Here is a 24,011-nt window from a genome sequence, read left to right on the forward strand (position 1 = left end):
TTAGTAGAAATACTTATTTTATATTAAATAATATTGTAAAATAACATTATATATACATATTTAGTTATTTTGATAGTTCAAAATGCGGATTAATCAAATAATTAATCTAATAATCCCTGTCTGTTTTCGTTTATCAGATCATTTCATGTTTTGGTCACGCGAGTAAACGAATCGTTTAAGTAACAAAACATTGGCAAAATAACCAATCGATTGTATTGTACAAAAACTTATTAACAACAATACTGTAGTGGCGTAAAGAACCTGGTATATAGTGGACGGAATACGATAGTTAATCGTGATCGGCTGAACGTGTAAGAAAAATATGGCGTAGTCGCGCTCGGAGGGCGAATTGTTCTCGTCAACCGAGCCAGTCAGGAGAAAATTATGGGAAAAAATTATGCAAAACACTTGTGATAGAGAAAGAAGGGGACACGATAATGTTTCGTTTCGCGTCGTCGGAGGACGCAATGGTGTTCAGCTCGATGATAATTATTATAATTATCTTCAATAATTAACAATTAATATATATATATGAATAAAAATGGGTCACGCTCAATTTTCCTTAGGTAATAAACGATCGTTTTCTTTTTCCATTTAACAGTTTAAGATGTATAGAATGTATAGAATGTTTTGAATGTTTAGACATTCGAAACATTTATATAATATTATGAAAAATTACGTGCGAGATAAAATTATATTGATAGTTTTAATTACACCTGATTTTTTTTTCTTTCCTTTTTTTTATACAATTTATTAATTATTGTAGAGTTCGTTGTATTTGGTGGCTGTGTAATTTATATAAGTTGCATATTTGGGATTAATTTAATTTACATTGATATTATAATTATTTCATGTTTCAGTTATCTCGAAGTACTTTCAATCACATAGATATACTTAAGCCGAATTTGAAAGTAAATCAATTAAAACAACGAACAAATGTAACATATAGCGACAAATGTAACATATTTTATAGGAAAAACTTTACTTGCAGAATTTTTATGTATAGTGTTATGTACTTACTTACTTACTTGGATATTGGATTCTTGATATCAATGTGAATATGCGTTTAATTTTATTTTTTTCCTCGTCTCAAACCTAGCAAACAATATTATTTCAATGCAACCATTAATGATTAAATCCGAAATCATAGACAGAAAATGCGATAAGTATACTATTGTTCGCGGTTTCGATACTAATCGACGGCGTCTTGATGGTACGTGCAAAGTAAATCACATATTTCTGATTCATACTGACCACGACTGCTACGTAAACGACTATAATATTGCTGGTATTTATTTGCTCGTATTCTGTGCAGTGGGATGGGTAGGCCGATTTTCTCACCGCACCTTCACTCGCAAGAGTAGTAGTGATAAGAGAATTTACGTTTCCTCCGTGGCAGTCATAAAGCTCGTAGTGTGTGTCTCGCGGATGGTGTGCAATTATAATTATAACGTATTCCCCGGTACCCGGAGTAATCCCGCAGAAACGATAATCTCCGACGGTGTACATAGCGGTCCGATCAGCACGGTATGAAACGTGCAGTTATTTATAGTCGTCTTCGGAACGAGTACGCGAATAATTAATGAGTCCGCCGTCTGTTGGACTTACGTCGGAGAAAGGGATTAATAATATTATCGTAAACATTCTTTGTCGTACGAGGTTTATTATTATTATTATATACGGCTGTACGGTGTTAAGTTATAAAATAATTAAATGTATATTAAATATATTATAATACATACCAGGTCTTATTCTAACGGGCAGTACGACCCAAATTGGGTTGTAGGAAAAATCAAAAGAACAGTTGACTTTATGAAGATGGGCACCTTATAAAAATATAGTTTTCCTTATAGAATGATTGAATTTCTACTAAGTATTTGAAATTTATGTAATTTATATACCCAACCTAGTATCTAATAAGAGATAATTATGTAAATTTACAATCTTTGTTACTTCGATGATTGATTAATCTATGAAATTTAAATTTAAATAGTGGTATATGTTTAACAGAAAATATCCGTATTTTTTTAATGTTTTACTACGCGATGGTCAAAATTCTAAAATATCAATATACAATTTATTTGAGAAGGGGTAAGTATTATAATGTAAACAAATTTCATAAAACAAACTTTTCAGTGTGTTTGGACAGTAAGTTAAAATCCTTAGAATAATCCCTGATACAGTATACTATTCGGAAAATGTATCTCGTGTTACCCTATCGATTATCCGGGGAAATAACATATGACATTTTCATTTTCAGATATATATATATATATATATATATATATATATATATATATATATACATAAACATACGTATGCATTTTTTCGGTATATTTTCTTAATATCGAGAAGATGACGTTCGAAAAGGGTGTATCGATCTAAACACACATAATGTTATCCACTTTCCCTCGTTATCCACTACAGTGTGGAATGCCCCATTAATTTTTGTTTTATTTATATATTTTGTAATCGAAACGATTTAACGTCCTGAATGGCTTTTCTTAATAACATAAAACGAAAAAACTCGTGTTTTTTTTCAATTGCACATTGAACTTAATTATAATTAAATGCAGTATTATCATTTTGACGAGAATTTTTATATTTAAAAATTATCGTAAGACGTTATAATTTAAGTTATCCACTTCAGTATCCGTATTTTGTCTTAATTAAGAATAAAATTAATTTATCTCCGGTGTGAACTATTACGGAATAATTGAATAATTATTCTTTTTTTTTTTTTTATGCAAATAACTGATAATTTTTCAAAAGCTAATTTTTTTTCTCTTGGTTTTATTTTTCATCTTACTCGAGTTTATTATATCTTCCAAAAAAATTATGTCTTATACTTAATTTAAATATCGATTGATTGTGTGGAAATAAGTTATATGGAGCTGAAGTTGGATGGACATTTGTTGACACCCACTATGAATACAAATTAAATTTAAAAGTGAATTAAAAGGTAAATATGATAATTGTCTAGCAGATTGCTTGCCTAGTTCCGAGTTCACAGGTGTCAATTAATTATACTATAAATCCATAAAAACAAAAAAATAACATGATGAACAAAATAATATATTTTTATTTTTTGTATTCTACCAAATACGCGTTTACCAGATAAGCAGTGGCGTCGAGTAACATTTTAAATGGTCTGGTCAATAGCCCCACAATTTAAAACTTACAACACACCCCATCCAAGGATGTACTCTAAGGGGTTGAGAGCAGTGGCGTATTTATATGTAGACACTATAATCACGTATTTACAGCGGCAAATATTTTAAGGTTGTACGTTTTACGATATTACATATAGTTATATTTATATACGTTTTTAGGTTTTCTAATATTGTAAAATATGTTACATATATTCCTATATGAAAAAATAGTAGATAATAGCTTATTCCATCAATGGTTTACAAGATTTTTATTTTCATAATTTCTTATCGCCTTCTATTTTCCTTCCGTTTTTAATTTTGAACTTTTGAAATTTTGATTTTTTACCCTCCTCCCAATTTGTTAGTTGATATAAGAAAGTCAACCCATCCACTTGTCACAAAAAGATTGAACAATTATCAAAAAGTGAGTTTATTTGATTTTTTCAATTTATTTCAAAATATAAAGCATTTATTACAAAAATGTATTGATTATTAATTATTTAAAATACAAATGTCTATAAAATATGTTCTTACATCATTTTTCTTAAATTAACTAAATTACAGGTAAATTAACGAATTATAAATAATTTTATTTAACTTGCCAAATTAATATTTTTTCCTTAAATTTATTTTTGTACGTAATTTTCTGTACGTAAACATTACATATCGTACTCCTTTTCTATGCCTTCATATTACGTATAATCTAAATTTATAATCTTCCGATATCAACGACTCAAAATTATAAAATTTAATTGGTTTATATTATTTTCTACTTTATTATTTCTATCACTTATTTTGTATATAACATGTTCATTTAAACTCTTCCTTCTCTGTATGTTCAGTAATTGTCGAACCTAATAGTTTATACTAAGGTTAAAATAATAATAAAAAAAAAAAAAATTGACATTTTTATAATTATTTTAATATATTTGCCAAACAGTTGAAGATGCGATAAAATATTTTTTTAAATAATTATTTAAAATTAAATTACGCACATAATTGTTATTAGTAAAAATATTATCAAATGCATTGATTATTTGTAAATAGGAAGACTTGATTCTGTGTTATCGAAATAGGCTATCTTTTGCTATCGTTGTATATCAATAAGTATTGATATTGCTTTTTCTTGCAGCTTGCCACATGAATATTTAACATGGAAAGGAACAATTACCGAGTTATTTCATCCTTATTCCAATACCGTCACTGCATCGGATTATCTTTTAACATAATCGTTTTTGGAACGGTAAATTAGACTGTTTAGAGTCTATACACCTGTAGGGAATATTGTTTAAACACAAAGAAATTTCGTTTTCATAAACACATTTATCGCTCATTAAGTATTATTTTTTTTCTAACAAGCTTTTGAATATCGTTTACCGCTTTATCGTGACATGTTTATGACACTACCTGACTGTTTTTTTTTCTTTTTTTTTTTAATAAATCAAAACTTAAAAAAAAGCTCAGCGCATAAAACATAAAACGCATTCATGTTTACTATAAATGTTCGACTTTTAATTTTCTGTATTGAATTATAATGCGATATTGATATGATTCGTTGGTAACAGCGAATCGATTTTGATTTGTTTTGTAAATTGTTAAAAATCAGAATATTAATTTATGGTAAACAGAAATTATGCATTTCACTTGATATAATATAACGGAACAAAATTCCCAGTGATACTTTTTACTTCTTGTTTATTCAAAGACTAAACAATTAGCGTTAATGATATTTTTATAATTGCATATTCATAGACACATCGATGGACATCTAATTAAGGTTTGGTAAACAAGTATAAATGAATCTAAAAATTGTAATCATTTTTATGGATAAGGTGTCTAACGATAAAATAATTAATTTAGAAATCTAGTAAAAATACCAATGAATCATATTCGTTTTTATCTACTGGTTTTCGATTAACCCCAATATAGTCCAATTTACTTTAATATTATATAATATGAATGGGCAACTGGCGGCCTGTGGACTGATTCCAGTACGCGTATATTATCTGGCCCATTCTACATTTTCAAATAACTTAATGACATTTCATCGTTTATCGGTGTTTCATTTCATTAAGTTGATTGTAAAATGAAAATATTATGTTTTTCTCTAGTATTGAACTTTAATTAAAAAAAAAAAAAAAAAAAAAAAAAAAAAAAAAACTTTAATTAATTTATTAAATGTCTAAGTACAATATATATCCATATTAACATAGCTATATGTATTGGTAAAGTATTGTATTGGCTTATTCGTACAATTTAATTATATAAAATAATAATAATAATTGTCAATTTTAATAACTTATTTTTATTTTTTATTTTATTTTCTCTGGTCCATTAGATTTTAAAGTTTTATATATTGGCCTTCTAGTTACTTTGAGTTACCCCTCCCTGCTATATAATAGCAATAGAAATATGTTACTATTCTCGTATTTTATATTAAATCTATATTTTTATAATACATGATTTCAAATAAATAAATAATTATATTAATAATAAATAACTAAATTGTTATGTACCTCACAATTATTATATGAGAATTGAATGTCACTTTATACTATATAAATTAATTGTCATTTCAAGTAAAATGTAAGTTTGGAAATATTTTGTAAATTATTCATTTTTATCCAAGTTATATGTTTTATAATTTTTTTTTAAATTTTATTGGATAATTTTTATCCATTAAAATATTATCAGCTAAAGCGACAAATGTTTAAATTTTAATCAAAATAAATTAGGTTATTTTTAATGAAAATTTAATTATGCATCTAAACTCTTTTTTTCGTGTAAATAAAATATATAAAATATAATAAATATAATTATGCACAATTATAAATTGTTGAATGTATCACAATATTAACTAATTATATTTTCGAGGAAAAAAAGATAAAAGACAATTTGTTTAATTAGTTTTACTAACAACATTACACTTTAATAACTATCAATTAATAAGAGTATAAGGTTGGAGTTATAACATTTTTATATAAAAAGCAATAGTTGCAAAAAAATAAAAATATAATTTTTGTAAAATATAAAATTAAATAATTATTATTTGATTTTATATTTTTACATATATCTTTTAATTTTTATCTTATTATATAGGTATCAAAATATGAAAATATCATGAACTCGTTTTGTATTAAAAATTATAAGTGATTACGTTTCTTTAAAAATTTGATCATTTGACTTTACTTTAACGCATGCTTATTATTTTGCAAAAAAGCATGAATCTGCTATCGTATAAATAATTTTAATAACAGAATACGAGTATATCTAGGCAGATAAAATTTCTTATAGCAATGGAGTTCAAACTCTCCTGATATAATTTTTAAATAAAATTCTTATTTTAAACAATTCGAATTATATTTTCTAGTGAATTAAATATTTCGTTATAAGTAGTTAAACACAAGTAATGTTGTCTTGTAAGAAATTTATTTATATTTCATTGTAGATTTCTAAAAAAGTTTAGAAATAAATTGGTTTTATTTATGATGTACGTGTTTTGTAAAAATTCTCGATTATTTCTTTGAAGTATCTCATGAAAACCAATCATGAAAGGTATTTTATATAGGTAAAATATTTTCAGAAGTTAATAATATTAATAGTGGATATGTACCTCCAAAGTACAGGAAAAACATAAATAAAACTTCAAAGAAATAATTTTGAATTTTTTTAAAACTTTTATTCGTATTTTTGTTATATTTGATTGGTATAATATTATAACGAATAGTATTGAATTATAAGGATTAGAAATGTCAAGTGTTATGAAAATTATATTAGATTCAGTTTCGCCTACGTCAGATTTCAAACCCGGAATTAGGGTAACTAGCTCTAAATTTCAAGTATCAAATGATTACATTAGTCACCATAATTTGAAACATTGTTTCATAAATAGTTCTTGTTCGTTGTGTATAAATAATGATCAATTATACGTATTGAATACGCAACGTTAAACCAAAAACACGGTCGATTGTATTTCATTACAAAGTTTTCCAATTTCACTACAACAATGAAAAACATACGTTTCTACAAAACCAGTGGGTTATTTCATGTGATGATGTGTATGTGCCCTCAAGATCCTGAAGGGTCTGGGATTTACAAGTTCATCGAAACTGTCTTAACGATGTCATCAGCAATACCAGCTATTAAATAATAATTAATAGAACATTCAATTATAAACATTAATTGAATTGGCTTGTTGATGAAAGTTGTGTATATAAACGTTTTAACCAACTATTGATCATATTATTTCAATTTTTTTATGTGATCGTTAAAAGTTCCTTAACAATTAATTTAATCGTATCGTTTTATCACGTTACTATTATCCGTTTATTATACTTTTCAGGTAAATTATTTATTTTTAAAATCATAGAAGATTTTTACGATATTTAAAATTTAATTGATTGCTTCGTATTTATAATCTACAAATAGTTAGTAGACTATTCCATTACTGACGGTCATAAAAACCGCACACTTACCGTTCATAATCGCACATTTTACATCGTTCAATACCACACATTTTTGGTTAACAGTTCCTTTTTCACTGTACACTTTGCATGTACAGTTCACGTTGCCGGTTTCTTATGAATAGCATACAAATTCTTTTTTTTATTCTGGGACCTATTTGGAGTGATGTTGCATAGCAAATCGGAGGATATTTTCGTTTTTAATTGTCCGAGCGAGCGCAGCAAGCAAGTCACCCCGCTCGGTCACGAGGTGCACTCATGTTATTTTAGATAAATATATACGTAATTGATAAATTTGTGCGGAATTGAATGGTTTAATTTGGCGAAAATATGTGGAGTTAAGATATAAAAGTGTGCGGTTATGAACAACGCTCTCCATTACAATCAAAACAGTAAAAATTCTCCAATTTGAAAACAATTTATATGTTTGTATTTTACAGTTTCCAACGCAATTGAATTCCGTTTAATAAATGTGATATTGTAAATAATGTCGTACTTTATCACACACAACGGATTAATTTTCCTTGAAAATATTATAATTGATGAAAATTATACTTGATTATATATTATTATTCGATCATATATCATATATTAAACAGACTAATATTTATTTAAATCATTATTTTAATTAAATATTTACAAAGAGTGATAATTGAGCGTTAAAATTTCTAAAAAAAACTTAAATATTATAAATAGGATGAAGTACGGTACTTTTGTGACATAGATGATTTCGTGTTTTATTTATTTATTTACTTATCTATTTTATTTTATTTATTGAACATATGATATAATTCCCTATTACATGATCGTCTTGAAAACTTCATTGACTCTTATAATGGTTGTGTTATTGGAGGACTATCGAAATCTAGAAATTTAGATGCGTTCCCGATCATTGAGTTTGAACTTGTTGACTTATTTGAAATATATTTTACATATATATATACATCAATCATATTATTATTCACTTATAATAGATAGCAACGCAATTGGTGTTTATTCTGTTATTTAAAGCATGAATAAATATAAACTATAAAACTTAATTACCATCAAACCATACTATTAATTCAATAATATTATTCAAATAGACAACTTAATTAAAATATATTAAAAAATAAAATTAATATATTTTTCAACTTCCTCTAAAAATTCAAAATTTGTGTGGTGATCAAATAAAATAATTCAATTGACAAAAAAAAAAAAAATAATCTTGTGCGCAACTTGTTACGTTATAATAACACATTATTAATAAAAAAAAGGTTTCATATGTGATTTTTTCATCAATTTATTAGTTAATTAATTCCCAGTCATCGTTGTATATCACTGCAAGTTATCATTTAATTGAGTTCCTTTTAAATTCATTTTTTTTTTTTTATTTTTATTAAATATTATATTATTATTATGTATTTTATGATTCACATGACCTTTGATCGTATTTATTATTTTAATCGTTTTTGACTTCAGTAGTATATTACTATACAAAACATTACTTGTATATAGAACCATAAATTCCTATGACAGTTTTATGGAAAATATATCACTTATTTTCTTTAGTAACGGCCTTTGAATGGATTTAATTTGAATAGCAAAAATGTCACCAGTAATCAAAGAGGGTTTTGTTATGAAATTTTGCTAGAATAATAATTAACAACTGAAAATAATTAGAAAAATAAATATATTCATACTGCTTATGCGTCTTATTTTTTTAATTTAAAAAACATACTCCAAATACAATTACTAATTTTTTACTTTGAGTAGAGCAAATTATGAAGTTTGTGGTATTATCATTATTTTTTTTTTTTTTTTTTTTTTAATAGTTTGTGTACCATTATTATGATCAACTGGATGTTCATAATAGTCTGCATTTTAAAAAAATAAGCCAAACATAGACAAAGTGATGATAATTTTTTAAGTATAACAATAGAACTATTTTGTTTTCAAAAACAACATTTTTATTTCGGTTTTTTAAACGATAAAGTATTAAATTTTGTTTGTGTACGCGTAATGAGAGAAACGTTATCTATGAAGAAGATATTCGGGTAAGTGTCTTTTATTTCGTCCAACTTCCTGTTTTACATTTTTGTATGTCTTCTAGCGTTGAACATGTATACGCTTAAAACAAAAAATGAAATGTAATTTAAAATATTCTCGTTTAACATCTTTAATGATAATCACATAAGCGTAGGTCTAAAACAAAGGACTATCTCTCTAGGCCACTAGTGGTACAATGCCTGACCGAGTCAGGTGGTTTGTATGGTCAACGATCTATAAACTTCATTTGTTATTGCTGTTAACAAATGTCATGTTACAGTACTGTATAGTATAATCACTTTTCGTTAAATTATTAATTATTTCATATTAGGTACATAAATCTTATTTATTATTATTATCTACTGTATTAGCTAGAAATTATTTTTATTATATGTAAATTACCTATATATTATACATAATTGACGAACCGTAATGATTTTTTAGCAGAAGCTCATTAAAATTAAAAAAAAAAACCTATGGTTCTTAGAGAATTTTTCAAAGACAGATATATCGATAAGCTTTTATTGATTAAATGTTCGAGAGTTTAATAGAATCATATGATGACGATACCGCAAGTCCAAATAGATTTAAATAATATTTAGTAAAAGAGCTATTTGATAAGAATTGAAATTTTGGAATGGAGAAGTGGCCTTCAGCTATAGAGAAACGATTGGAGATTTTTCCTTTTGTTTTTGAGATGATCTGACCCGGTCAAATGCCTATTAATGAGAAAGCCAAGGTATTTAAAATAATATGCATGAGAAAGGACTGAGTGGTTTAATAAAATAGATGGGCAATCTTTAGGATGGTAGAGAAAATGTTATGGGAAGATATTTTTTCGTTGATTTTTATTATTTAATTCTTATTATATTAATGTTAAACGTAGCGATTCGAAAAATTTACTGAATACTTAAATTACCATTTAAAGAATATCATTATATCGAAATACTTTAATAAAATTTGTGCTGTTTATAGTCACTTATTTTTTATTTTCCCATACTTTAGTTGTCCTTTCTTTTGTCGCAAATGTTGAAACATTAAAAATTCAATTTACCTTATAAGGAAGTTGGTTCTTCTACTATATAAATTATCTTTAGGAGTATAAACTGATACTTAACTTTATTCACTCGGAATTGTTCTTTTCGAAAGCAGTGTTACATTATGTATATCAAGTTTAAAAGACCAATATAATCACCCATTCACCTATCATAGTATTTCACCTGACCATTGAGTTTCACCCAATGTAGGAGTTTTGCTCTTTTTTAACTTTATTTTTACTGTCTAAATATTTTTTTTTAATGTTTAGAATTTCTTTCTCTTTTTTCTCACATTTTAGGTATTTTAAGTCGTTTAATGAAAATGTTTATTAGTTTATCTCCTTGTTTTGGAATTTATTATATGTCAAATATATTGTGGAATGTTTGAGTTATATAAAATTATCGAATTCAAGTAAAATTAGTTACGTTAGTTTATAACGATATAATTATTACATTTTTATTAATTAAGTTTAGACTTCAAAAATAATAATTAATGGAATGAAAAAATATTTTAGAATACTGGCATATAATAATAAATACACACTCAACTTATATTTGAGTATAATATTTTTATAGTCATTATTTTAAATATAGATAGTTTTACGGGTTTAATAATGAAAGAACAAGGTAAGAATATTAGTCAAGATATTATTTAAAAATTTTTTTTGTTCCATAGACTCCCTAAACTACCACCTATTTTGCCACTATTTTTCAGTAAATAAATATAAGTTCCTGTCACTGTAATTTTGTTTTAATGAAAGTTCGTCGTTATTTAAAAAAAAAATACCACAGTCATTAAATATATTACCTTTTTTATATATCAAAGATTTATAATAGCTCGTAAATAGTTAAATAATGTGTATAATGTATGGGTTTTTTGTAGATAAAATCAGCTCTATGGCAGTTAAATTTCACAAGTATCTTGTTATTATTTTAACGATTTATTCTCGAAAATAATAAAAATTACATAACAAAGAATATTTTCAATAGAATTACAAAATAAAAAATATACTTTAACAATTGATCTCAAAATAACTATTGAACTGTGTACTAAATAAATCGACACAATTTCCATTCAATGGGGGAAAAAATAATACACTTTAGCAGCCTTTATCGAGGTCTCTCAAGCCTACATAGTGTGTCTGATAGTTAAATAAAATCACATAGTTAACGGTTTTTTTCTCGGCTCGTTCATTCTATGTTATTTCACTGATTGGCCGATTTATTTTACGTCTCTCTCCTCTCCATCTCGTTCGTCAAGCAAACCAGTTCTCTTACTTTTTTAATGACTTTTTTTTTGCCCGCAATCTAAGTAATATGTCTAATAATGTAACTGCTATATTAGAATAAATACCGATGTTAAATTGTATTCTCTTAGAGTAGCTACAATACATTAGTAAAGCCTTGAATAATCTCCAATTTTATCTCAGTTAAATGTTAGAAATTATCTACACAAATTTTTCCGTCGTACGGTATAATCCTTCCGAATTTCAGTTTTTACAATATTTTCGTCTAAGGTTATATTAATTTATTTCGCAAAATGAATTGCAGTACAGATACATAAAAAAACTTATAGGTCAAAATTATTTTGAAATGAGAGATGCTCCCGTACACATTTACATTCAAACAAAATCCCAATCCATCCCTTATTCTCTGAACATTAGCTATTTTTGCTTATGCTTCGACCGACGTTTCACATGACTATAATTTCATACCCATTAAATGAAAACCATGTATTCGTATATACTTCACGATCGCTTTTAACAACCCCTAAATCCAATTCAATATTTTCTATTTGTATATAATGAAGTTACTTAAATATCATACGAGTTACAGGATCATTATATGGTGTTAAACTTATACCATATGATATTACACATTACGGTTTGCTCGCAAAAACTTATTTTTGAAAAAAAATACCATTCCTTTAGAGTAGGTATATCTAAAATCTTTTCGAACTAATTTCCCACAAAATCTTTTTAATAATATTTTATTTCATAAAAAAAACTCAATTAAATATGATCGTGTTATGTTTGGTCTCTATTATTTAAAATCAAATTAAATTATTTATTTAAGTATACTTTTATAAATAGGTATACTTAAAGGAATTTATAGAGCACTAAGATTTTGCGGTATATCGATTCTGTACCTCCATAGTATGATATTCTTTCAACAAGTATCTGCATTTACAACTTTGAATTATAATGAGATTAGTTTTTTTCTAAAACTCAAAAATTGACCGAGAAGAATTATTTAACACAAAATTTAAATATAATTGTAAATAGCCGAATTATTCTTCGACAATACGGTTAGCGTACAATGAATTTTAAAGCGGAAAAAAATAATGTGCGAAACATCCATAATAAATATGGCGATATACGTTATTTGTAATAATGTTTGATTTACATCTAATATGTAAAATTAATATAACATATAATGTATGATTATTGTACTTAGTACTTAGTACTAATTTTTATAGTAAATAAATTCATATGATGAAGTATAAATTGATCCCTAAGTTTAAACACTGATTCTTACTACCATGAAATGGGTTTATAATAAGAAAAATTTACCATGTTTCAGCAAATCGTGTACGTATGTATTATAGTTATACTTAGATATACTCGTTCCCATGGATATGTCTTGTATACAGACGTGTCTCTGGACCTTTATTTAGGGGGGGGGGAGCGAAAGAAAATTTGTATGTATTTATACACTTTTTTTTTAAAAAAATAACAATAATTGTAATGGTTAAATGACTATAAGAGGAAAAAAATAAGAAAAACCACAACTAATAACATACCAATAATTTTTGAAATACTATATACCAATCCAAGTTGATAAATCCAAGGGAAAGGGGGATCGTCCCTTCGCCCTCCTAAAATACGCCCTCGCTTGTACAATTATATTCTGAAATTATATGCTGTACGTTGTTAACGGAACGAGAAAGAATGCTAATTTATTGTTGTAACTTAATACAACCATATTTCCATAAACATACATGATAGTTAAAATACTTATTATTAAATTAATTGCATTCTGTGTTTAAATTCGATGCCACTTTAAATTACTATAAGATGACGGAACGGCTATGTTTTCGATGTGTTATGACACAATTCAGTTTAATAATAGCCTACTAGCTAAATTATTATTTAAATACACTTACACATTATTAAGAGTATTCCAAAACAGCTGCTATACTAAACACGAATCTGAAAGTTAAAAATCAGGAAATAAATCGTTCGGATAATATATTATACAACTTTGTTCCTTTAAATTAAAAATTTGTTTTTTTTTTTTTTTGTTTTTCGTTTGAAAACATGAAACTCGCATTGGATGTAATCTGACCAAAGAAAAAAAAAAGTGTCTAAAAAGTTATCTATTTTACAAATCACAGCTGGTTAAAATGGATAAAATATCCATTTGCCATTAAAAGTAATATCGAAAAATCAAATACTTTAAGTGATTTCACAACTGCATGCGTATATACAGTTGTTTATTACTAATATATCTGTATACGTGTATACGAGTATATCGATTTTCTTTCTATTCGTAAGTTAGCGAAAAACAATCGACGTGAAAAACAAATAATTAAACGAACTACGAGGTGAGGACACCAAGTGAGGATGTATATTTTACATTCGCAAGTAAGCAATGAAATAAAAAGATAAATTATAAAACTATGTTATCAACCGGATAAGTTGCCGCCACAAGAAGTTCTCTGCATTTTCAGTGTTTCCCCTCTGATATTTTTTGTTTAATTGTATTCATCTGCTCAAATAATACAATTTTCTAATGGTTTTAATTATTAATTAACGCACTTTGACAACCGTGTTCACGCATACTAGCAATCAATCGAATCGGATTACGAACATGTATCTCGTGTGATACATACGTATACATACAGCATGGTCAAATGTTGACTAGCTGTTCACCTATGTATTTTTGTTTCGCCGTTCAGAAAAATTTTGTTTATTCGGAATCAGAGTTTTCTATTAAATTCGCCCGTTTCATAACCACACCGACAATCGGGGTAGACGGTCGTTCCTTTGATTATGTCAAACCCCATAATTTCGTGTTGTGTATAATTTATTATTTTGTTAGCATTTCGATAAATGTTTGCTATTTTTATCCCGAATCACGGGAAAAACTTCAATGATTGTTATAATCCGTGCACGGACGTATTTTTATTTTTTAGTAATTAGTAGTACGCGATCAATCCATAATAATCGTATAAGCAGTGGCGCCGAACAAAATTTTTATTAGTCTAATCAATAGCCATCCAATTTACAACTTACGACCCACTCTACTCAAGAACGTACATTAAGAGATTGGGAGTCAACCCCTCCCTAAAATGTTTAATCTATTTTAATATTTTTGATAGCATTTAGGTACTGAAACATCTTAAATAGTAATTATTAAATGTGCACTATTATAATGTGTAGTTAATTGAATTAATTCACTAATTACTCGTATACTAATCCATCGCGGTACCACCCACCACTCTAAAAAAATGGTCTGGTTATGATCAGACTTCATCACCGAGTTTGGCGCCACTGCGTACTAGTGGTACTCGTAACAATTATTAAATCGATCTCACGTAACCAACGCTCACAGTTCAGTGGCGTTTGAAATGACCAACATTTGAAACCTAACCCTTTGAAAGTCATACCTGGATAATGTGTTTAAGATAATTTCAACAACGTATTATTTTACTGTGTGCATTGTGATTTATGGCAGCGATCCTCGAATCCTCGAGCGTTCATCACGTAGTATGCGAGCTTAAAACAAAAATCGATAAATTACTCTATTCTTAGGAAGTATTGTAATACGCAATTTATGAACGCACAAGATATTCGACATTCAAGAGTTCGGTATAAATGTAAGATAATTATTATATTTTTTTTTCCAAATGTACTGTATAAATAATATTCTTTGCGATGACATGTATACGTTAGTTTTGAGAATGATTCGTTTAAAGGAAACAGTGTTACTACCATAGCAACCGACAAAACAAATGAACACACTATGCTTATGTTCATGTGGTACACTAGTCTTCAAGGTACTGTATAAAACATTGTATCGATCATTGAATTATCATCACGTTTTTTTTTTTATTTATTTATTTACATATACCTATTTATTAAATAGTCGCGTGATGAAAAAAAAAAAATAATCGTAACGTGGCAGTTGAAACGCGTACAATATTTTTTTCAAAAAAACTTGAATAGGCCTACGTAAAAACATATGATTTGAATTACAGAACCATTTCACACATTTACAGAACCACTCAGTATAAATTGTTTAACATAGTTGCAATAAGAACGGTTGCAAACGGTTTGAGGAAATAATTTCTACAATATTTTTAATTCGTTTTATTTTCATTACAGTTTTGTGCTCAGGCGTTACATTGTTTTCGAAAAATAAACAAACGGCCACAAACTACTATTATGCCGGTAAACATACATGAATAATTTATCTGAAAGAGTTATAATCGAATTCGACGTTTCGATATTCGATGTTCGGTACATTATATATGTTTGAACCTGGGGACGCGTTTTAGGTGTTTTTTGTTCGCACAACTGCGATGGTTGTTTTGACTGACGAACGTAACCTCGCATTGTGCTTACATAATGCATTGTTTGTTCAGAATTATGCGCAAAAACAAAATCAGGCCCTGCCGTCCATGACGACGAATTATTATCGAACATAGTTAACATAAACTATATGTATAGTGTTTACTGTGTCACATTTGCATATTTCTTTTATTTGTTTTCAACTTATGCTCGTGCATGTTGATTGCATGCGATGGTAGGTTTTATCGTTGGGCATGCGTATTCGCCTTGGGTAGTTAAGGAGTAAGGGTCGAATAACGCTGTCGAATTCTTGAACGAACGGATTCGTCAGATTATTACCGGTGCAATAAATCATTGCACTATTAATACTGTACGACTCCTTTGTGCAAGCCTAACACTTCTCCGTTTCTCAGCCAAATCGTCTCGAACGTTGAATAATATTATATATATATATATTATTGTACGACGGGTAAGGGGAGAGGGGATACAGTTCACCACGTCAACAGTCAATAATGACGCGTGATCAGCAGTTGACAGAATACCATTTTAGCACGAGTAACTTAAATCCGAATAATAACAAATACCAATAATTAGGTGTATACATTTAATGTTTAATATTTTATTATTTATTACCATATTTTATATTTAAGTATTCAAATAATAAACATAATTGTGTTGTTAATTTGATAATTATATATTTTACGAGATTGTCGAGTCCTTGGAGTCCCGCAACAGGGCTATAAATATTAATCAAAGAACTTCAGAGTATCTATTACAGATACAGTCTAGTCAGCCATATCGTAGGGATTCAGCTAGATGACTCATCAGTAGAAATTCGTTGTTCTTGACGAAAACCGAATATCAATGTTCTAATAAATTTATCTCTATATACAGATTATGTACGTGTACAGTCAAAAATGACAAGAGTCTGTACTGATATTTGATAAAAAAATACCTAGTGCAATAATAATGTCCACTCGTCTGGTCGAGACAATCGTTTTCGAACTTCTTAAAACTTATGAATTATTAATGACGAAGCAATAAAATTTAAGATATTATATTAGGTAGGGATGGGTATGAAATCCAAATATCTGAATTGTCCGGAAATCCGGATATTCAAATCCGAATTTAAATCAAATTCTTATCCGGATTTGCCGAATTATCCGGATTATCCGGATTTATGAATTTGCTTTTTATATAACTAATAATTATTTTTAATTTCTAGTAAAATAAATTATTTTATTTTATTATAATAATAAATTAATATTATATTTTATGAATTTCAATTTATTTATTTACTTATCATGATTTCAACAGTTTTTATTATGTATCATTAGTTACCAAAATTACAATTTATTAAATTGTTGGGTTTACTTTATACCTCTATGACTTACAGTGATATCATGACTGAACACCCAATTACCTTATCTTAACTGCATAACCTTTGCATGGTTATTGAATAACATTTTCTGAAGATAAGTTGAATTTATATTACAATACAATATAAAAATAATACAATAATAATTGTTATCGATGTTATTATTGTTATTAATAATTGTTATTTACATGGGCAAGTTTTCTTACAATTATTAAATAAAAATTATCTTTAAGATCTTTAAGTATTAAAAAGCATCATGTGGAGATATATCATATTGTAGGAATAGTATTTGTAATTGAACAGAAAAATTGAATTGAATTATACGGATAGTTCGGATAATCCATAAAATCTAGATATGCCCATCACTAATATTAGGTATATTAATTTGTTAAGTATGATCAAAAATCAATATGCAGTACAACGTAAAATATATTGTATAATGCAATGTATTGAATAAACTTTTCAGTTCAATAAAATCGAACAATATAGATATACGTTCTATTGTAATTCGATTCTCCAAATTTTATATCATATTTTTTTTTTCTAACGTGGAATTTGTTCACATGTTAAAGTAAAGATTAAACGTGAAAACAAAAACTAAATTCGATTACATGATTACGATTTCATTATTTTTAACAATAGTAATTTAATCCGACTAAAACAGTGGTGAGTAATCTTCACACGCGTTTCCGAATTACACACTTATATGCAGCAGAAAATAAAAATAATATTTAAAAATAATATAAAGCGTTTTTTTAACCGCTATATGCGTTGAATGTTTGTAGCCGATAACATGTGCAACGTGAAATTCAATCCGAGAACGTTAAGAGAACATGATCACCACCGTTCCTCGGTGCCCAGCGAAGAGCCGGAAAACGGTGACTTGGCCCGGCGCCGACCGCTCTCCAAGTCCGACTTTGACCTCAGTTACCCTGAGGACTTGGACAACCTATGCAAGAAGTTCGCGGCCGCGGAACGGCGACATGTCACGATGGACAGCTTGGGATCGACGTCGTCGCCCAGCACCCCGGGCGCCGGTCAAGGATGCTGTCCTTCCGCGATCAACTCGTCTTCCTGCGCCTCCGTCACCGCCCAGTCCACCATACAAAGTATCAACGTGGTGCAAAAGACCCATTCCTTCTTCAACTCCCTAAAGGTAAGGTGTAATGACATGTCAAATAAGGTCACGTGGATTTATGGTATTGTTTTTAGATTATGTTATAAGCCAGTAGTTCCCAGACTTTTTTGATTCACGAATCCCTGAAATAAAACAAATTTAATCACGCCTCCTATGAATACAACACTTTTTATTATTTAAATATAAGCAAATTACTGTTAATTAATCTTAAAATAAATGTATGATAGTGTAATATACAATATAAATATTTACTTCGCACCTCCCTCAATAAGCGCTTGCTCTTCCCAAGGGAGGTGCACCTCACAATTTAGAAACCACTGTTATAGGTTATATTATTTTCAGGTGTGTTCGGTGATACCAAAAAGGTCTTGGAAATATATGAGCTTTAAGGTGTCATTAGAGTTACATTTTTAATGTTGTAATTCGTATGAATCAATTTTTGTTTTTAATCAGTTCAGTTCAATATTTTAAATTTACTTGTAGGTATATCACTTTACTTATGGAAACTTCTAACCAATTAATAAAACATTTAATATTTATTATTTAAATCCTAAGTTCCTCTTCTCCCGTTCACAAAAATGTATACTAATACTACTACTAATTTCGACAAGCGTATTACCAATAATTCTGTTGACGTAAACTATGAACGATTATCGGTCGTGAATCTTGTACAATATTAAAATACGAAAATAGCTACATTAACCGTTAGATCTCCCACTCGCGGATATACCGTACTAATACCAAAATATTGTTATTTAAAATATGTATAAAACCTAAAGTAAACGGCTTATAGTATTTATACTCGAACGGTGTAAACTTTTACGAACATTTTAACACGTCGGAAAATAAACTTTATAAACCAATAACTTTCTCGATTTCCTAGGGTTATAAAATACATTTTACATACCATTAAAAATGTAACACAATCGAATAATGTGTTATCAAATATAAATATCATATTATACCCGATAAAATATACGAAATTCGACAGTTTTGTATAGAACTTATTATGAATGAGTTTTTACAATTGGAAATACTTGAAAAATGAAAGTAAAACTACTACATTCACATCTTAACGTTTATCGTTAGAGACTTTACGTGTGTTTATTATTCGTCAATATTTATATTGCATATTTTGTATTGTAACTAAAAATTTTGAGATTAATATCAATCAAGCTAGAGTAAAAAACAAGCACTTAATCCTACCTCAAATCGTAATCCCAGCCACCATTCAGCCTACGATCTGGAGAAAAATATGGTAGTATTAATGAAATTAGCGTTTGGCTGTCTGACCTTACCACATATAACTTTCTAGTTGTTAGCTGACAGCTGGCGATAGTTCCTATCTAATTTCCTAATCTCAGTATACACAATTAGCTGTTCCTGTAAATAAATCTATTGTCAATGCATGCTCCATCAAATCAAATATTAATTAAACTTATACGTCAACGACTGCTAGTTCAAATCACGTGCAGAGTGAGTTAAGTTTTTCAAACGAGGTATTTTCTTTAATAAATCAAACCCAACCCCGAATTTCAAATTATGAGCAACTAACTGAAACACCCTCTTTCTATAATCGTTCCAATAGAAAACTAATAAAAATTAGTTCAGTCCGTTTTCGTCAGTACGAACAAATTTAATGTTCTTAACGTTCATCAAAACGAAAATTATATTGAAATAAATAAGGCATTTAAAAATAATCTCGAAAATAATACTGAGCAAACAAATCTGTTACCTCAATAAGCTATCCTGTAATATATGTCTTGTGAAGGATACCAGGGTGGTCCATTGGTAGAGTGCCAACTATCATGGATGTTCGATCCATAAAAGATTGCAGAGACATCTATGTTTTGTAACGACAGCTATAAAATTTCATTTCTTTTCCGATTGACGTTTTCATACTATCGGTTACTTTCTTTCTTTTTTTATTATTAAAATGTATTCTGTAATGATTTACGTCATTATATCCGCTCCGTCGAAATTACTCGTACAAATAAAAATATTTTATTCGACTTTGATCCACACGGACGTAAAAAATAAGGTAATAAAGTTGTTGTGATTTTACTGTATTACGAATTATATCTTACGCGATTTTTGTCGGATAACAGTGCAAGTTTTTCGGTATAGCTGGTTTGCAATTATTTGTATCCACCACACACGAAATAACATTCTACATGAGTAGTAATGAATCATTGTACGTTGACGAACACTTAATATGTGTAGTACAGCTTTATGCTGTGACGATTGATTTCTAACAGTTTGTTTCAATTGCTTTTCTGGTCAAACTTTTTAAACATTGTTATTCAATAATCGTTCAACACCGGCGTTCAACTGTTTTTCCTTTATGGTACGATAAAATTTTCTTACTATTAATTCAAAAACAATTAATCGGATTGACGATTATCCTTATTATATTCATTATGAACATTTTTGTAACGACTTTTCGTGGTGGCATCATCATTGAATTATTCGGTATTACAATTTTTATATTCATAGTATCTTTCATAATATTAACATATTATTTTAATTTCGACAAAATAACAGCGTTATAAATATAGGAAACAGTTAATTCCTCAAATCTTAAAAATTTGAAATATGAAAAAAATAAATAATGGTAATCCTACCATCGCATACACTATTTTCATATTTTTTAAATAAAATATAAATACTTTTGATAATAATAAAGAACATGGTGATGATGTACTTCTAGAATTTTATTTTAATGACTCCATTTTTTTTTTTTTTTTTTTGTTTATTTTGTAAATTATAAAGGCTCACCTAAAGCAAACAAAAATTAATGACCCAGATATACAGAATATTGTTTTACCAAAAAATTAGTCTGTTATTAGATGTTCTTCATTGAAAGAAGTGAAACAGGTATTATCAGTAGTATAATTTTGATTTGAATCAGGGAAAAACAATCAGTGTTGATTCGGTGTTGATTCCCAAGACTTCATTTATGTATTTATTGATTCCTGGGAAAAAATACCAATACAACAATAGAAGTTATATTTAGTGGATGGTCACCATAGAATGATATTCTTCTCCATTATATACGGAACGCTAACGCCTAATTAATACTAAATATACGACCTAGATATTAATTAATAATTATATGGGTAGTTCATATTTTATGCCTCTCGCGTAACGTTTATAATTTTTGCCTTTAAGTTACAAGTTTGCCGTCAGGGCGATACAATAATAATTAGTGGTATCGTAGTCTTGATAAAAATATCAACAAACATTGAAGACAATAAGACAATATTTTTTGTAAACAATTTTGCTTATAAACTATATTTAAAAACAAACTATAATCTATATCTAAAATCGAAGCTTGTCACTTCTCTCCACGGATCTTGTGTTTTAAATATTTTTGATTTCTATTGCTTTGTCTACGTTTATTTTCTACGCCATATTATATTTTAGTTTATTATTTTTTTTTCTGAATGCGGTTTCTTTAACATTTTCATGTAACATCGGACTTCTTAACTTATTTCTGATAAATTTAATTTTTTGTAATGTTTGTTTTAAAAATATCTTATCACAGGCCCACAGAATCATTTACAAATATTTTAAAGACATTGTTAAGGCTAAGTACAAAAACAAACAATAAATTCCAAAACAGCAATCTAATATTACTGGTATTTATTTTATGGAAAAAGAAAAAATATTATAACACGAAGCTTTTAAATGACAATTAACCACTATATTGCTTATATTTTTATTTGGTTTTTTTTTTAATTAAATAAACAAAACATTTTAATTTATACAATGGGTTGTAAATAGAAACGTACTTATCTATTCTTTTAAATTTGATTTTCATTCAAAACAATTCTTCCATTGCTTGAAATAATTAAATTTATTCTAACTGATGAATACATCACCCTCTTCCCGTCGAGTAACACAAAACTTATATTTTATATTTTGATGAATTATAGTGTACACCAATCGGTTACACAGAACATTTTAGCTATCGATCTATGTGTTCGGGATGATAGTTGTTTGCCTTAAATAGTAAAACTGACTAATTAATTTTTATCATATGAGTATGATGCAGTATGAAAAAAGGTACAAACCAAAGACAAGCAAATTATATTAAAAGAACCTTATGAAATTAGATAAAATAAGATTTTTGAATGTCAATGAACATTTTCCATCAACAGAGCATCTATTTGGAAAGTATTGAGTGTTTGTTGTTGAGGAATTGCCCTGTTTTAATTCAATAGCAATTATGTTCCGCTACTCTTGTTTGACGACTAGTCTCCGTTCAGCCAGATTGTCGCACAGATTCTTAACGATTTTTACTTATCAAATAATATCGTACTTAAACAATATTATCGAATCGCTGGTTACACTTGTTCATACTGTTGAGACATTTATCATGGATTGCGGCTATAGCTAATAATCGAGCGGGATTAAATTCATCCACACCAATATAAACATCTATAGTAAAGTACAATATATCCGATCAAATTTATTATTATTTTTAAAATAAGAGAATCATTATAGTAGAGTTTTTACGAATGTTTAAAACATTTTATATTTTTTAGAAAAAGAATACTAATTTATGTTAAATTAGTATTTTCCGAACACTCTTTTGAAATTCTATTAAAAATCTTTCTTTTTTTAGAATTCATTAAGATTTCTAATAATTTTAATTATTAATTGTTTTTATTTATTTTTTTTTTTTTATTAGAATCGGTGGTATTCTATCGAGGTAAATAAAATGTAGTACATTTTAATTTAGATTTATAAAAGGTCATTAATGAAAGTAATTTTAGCATTTTAGAAGTGTAAAATTAGTATAATTTATTCAAATAGTTAATAATTTGAAGTAATATACGACTTTATAACATTTTTTTTTTACAGGAAAAATGGTCCAAGGGAAGAAGTAAAGCACGAGGCTCTGATACTGATGAATCGCCTTCCGAATCTCCTATACTGGCAAGATTAGTCCGTCCAGATACATTACAACAAACTAAAGCTTCAGACTCAAAAAATACTCAAAGTTCAATTACGAGTGGTGAGATTTTTAAACAGATTTAATTATATTTTTTTATAAATAACATTTTCTGAAAATTCTTATTTACAAGTCAATAAGAAATTATTTTTTGGATATTATATATTATTATTATACATTATACCAATACGTATGCGTATAATACACGCTTAACTCGCTGGGCCGTTCATTCGTTGGAAACTGTTATCAATTAATCTTAATAAATCGCGAAGACGTCAA

General features: G+C 27.8%; 1 protein-coding gene across 1 annotated transcript in view; it reads left to right on the plus strand.

Annotated features, from left to right (window-relative positions):
- The window catches only part of LOC112694498 (multiple C2 and transmembrane domain-containing protein), a 101,816-nt gene that overhangs the window by 33,112 nt on the left and 44,693 nt on the right, over positions 1-24,011 (plus strand). The window contains exons 3-5 of the mRNA XM_025569981.1: positions 18,420-18,790; positions 23,469-23,489; positions 23,642-23,795. Of these exons, the coding sequence (XP_025425766.1) occupies positions 18,420-18,790; positions 23,469-23,489; positions 23,642-23,795 (546 nt within the window). The remainder of the gene's footprint in view (positions 1-18,419; positions 18,791-23,468; positions 23,490-23,641; positions 23,796-24,011) is intronic.

Source organism: Sipha flava, unplaced genomic scaffold (assembly GCF_003268045.1).
Source record: "Sipha flava isolate LNK unplaced genomic scaffold, YSA_version1 130_pilon_pilon, whole genome shotgun sequence".
In the NCBI taxonomy this organism is placed as follows: Eukaryota; Metazoa; Arthropoda; class Insecta; order Hemiptera; family Aphididae; genus Sipha; species Sipha flava.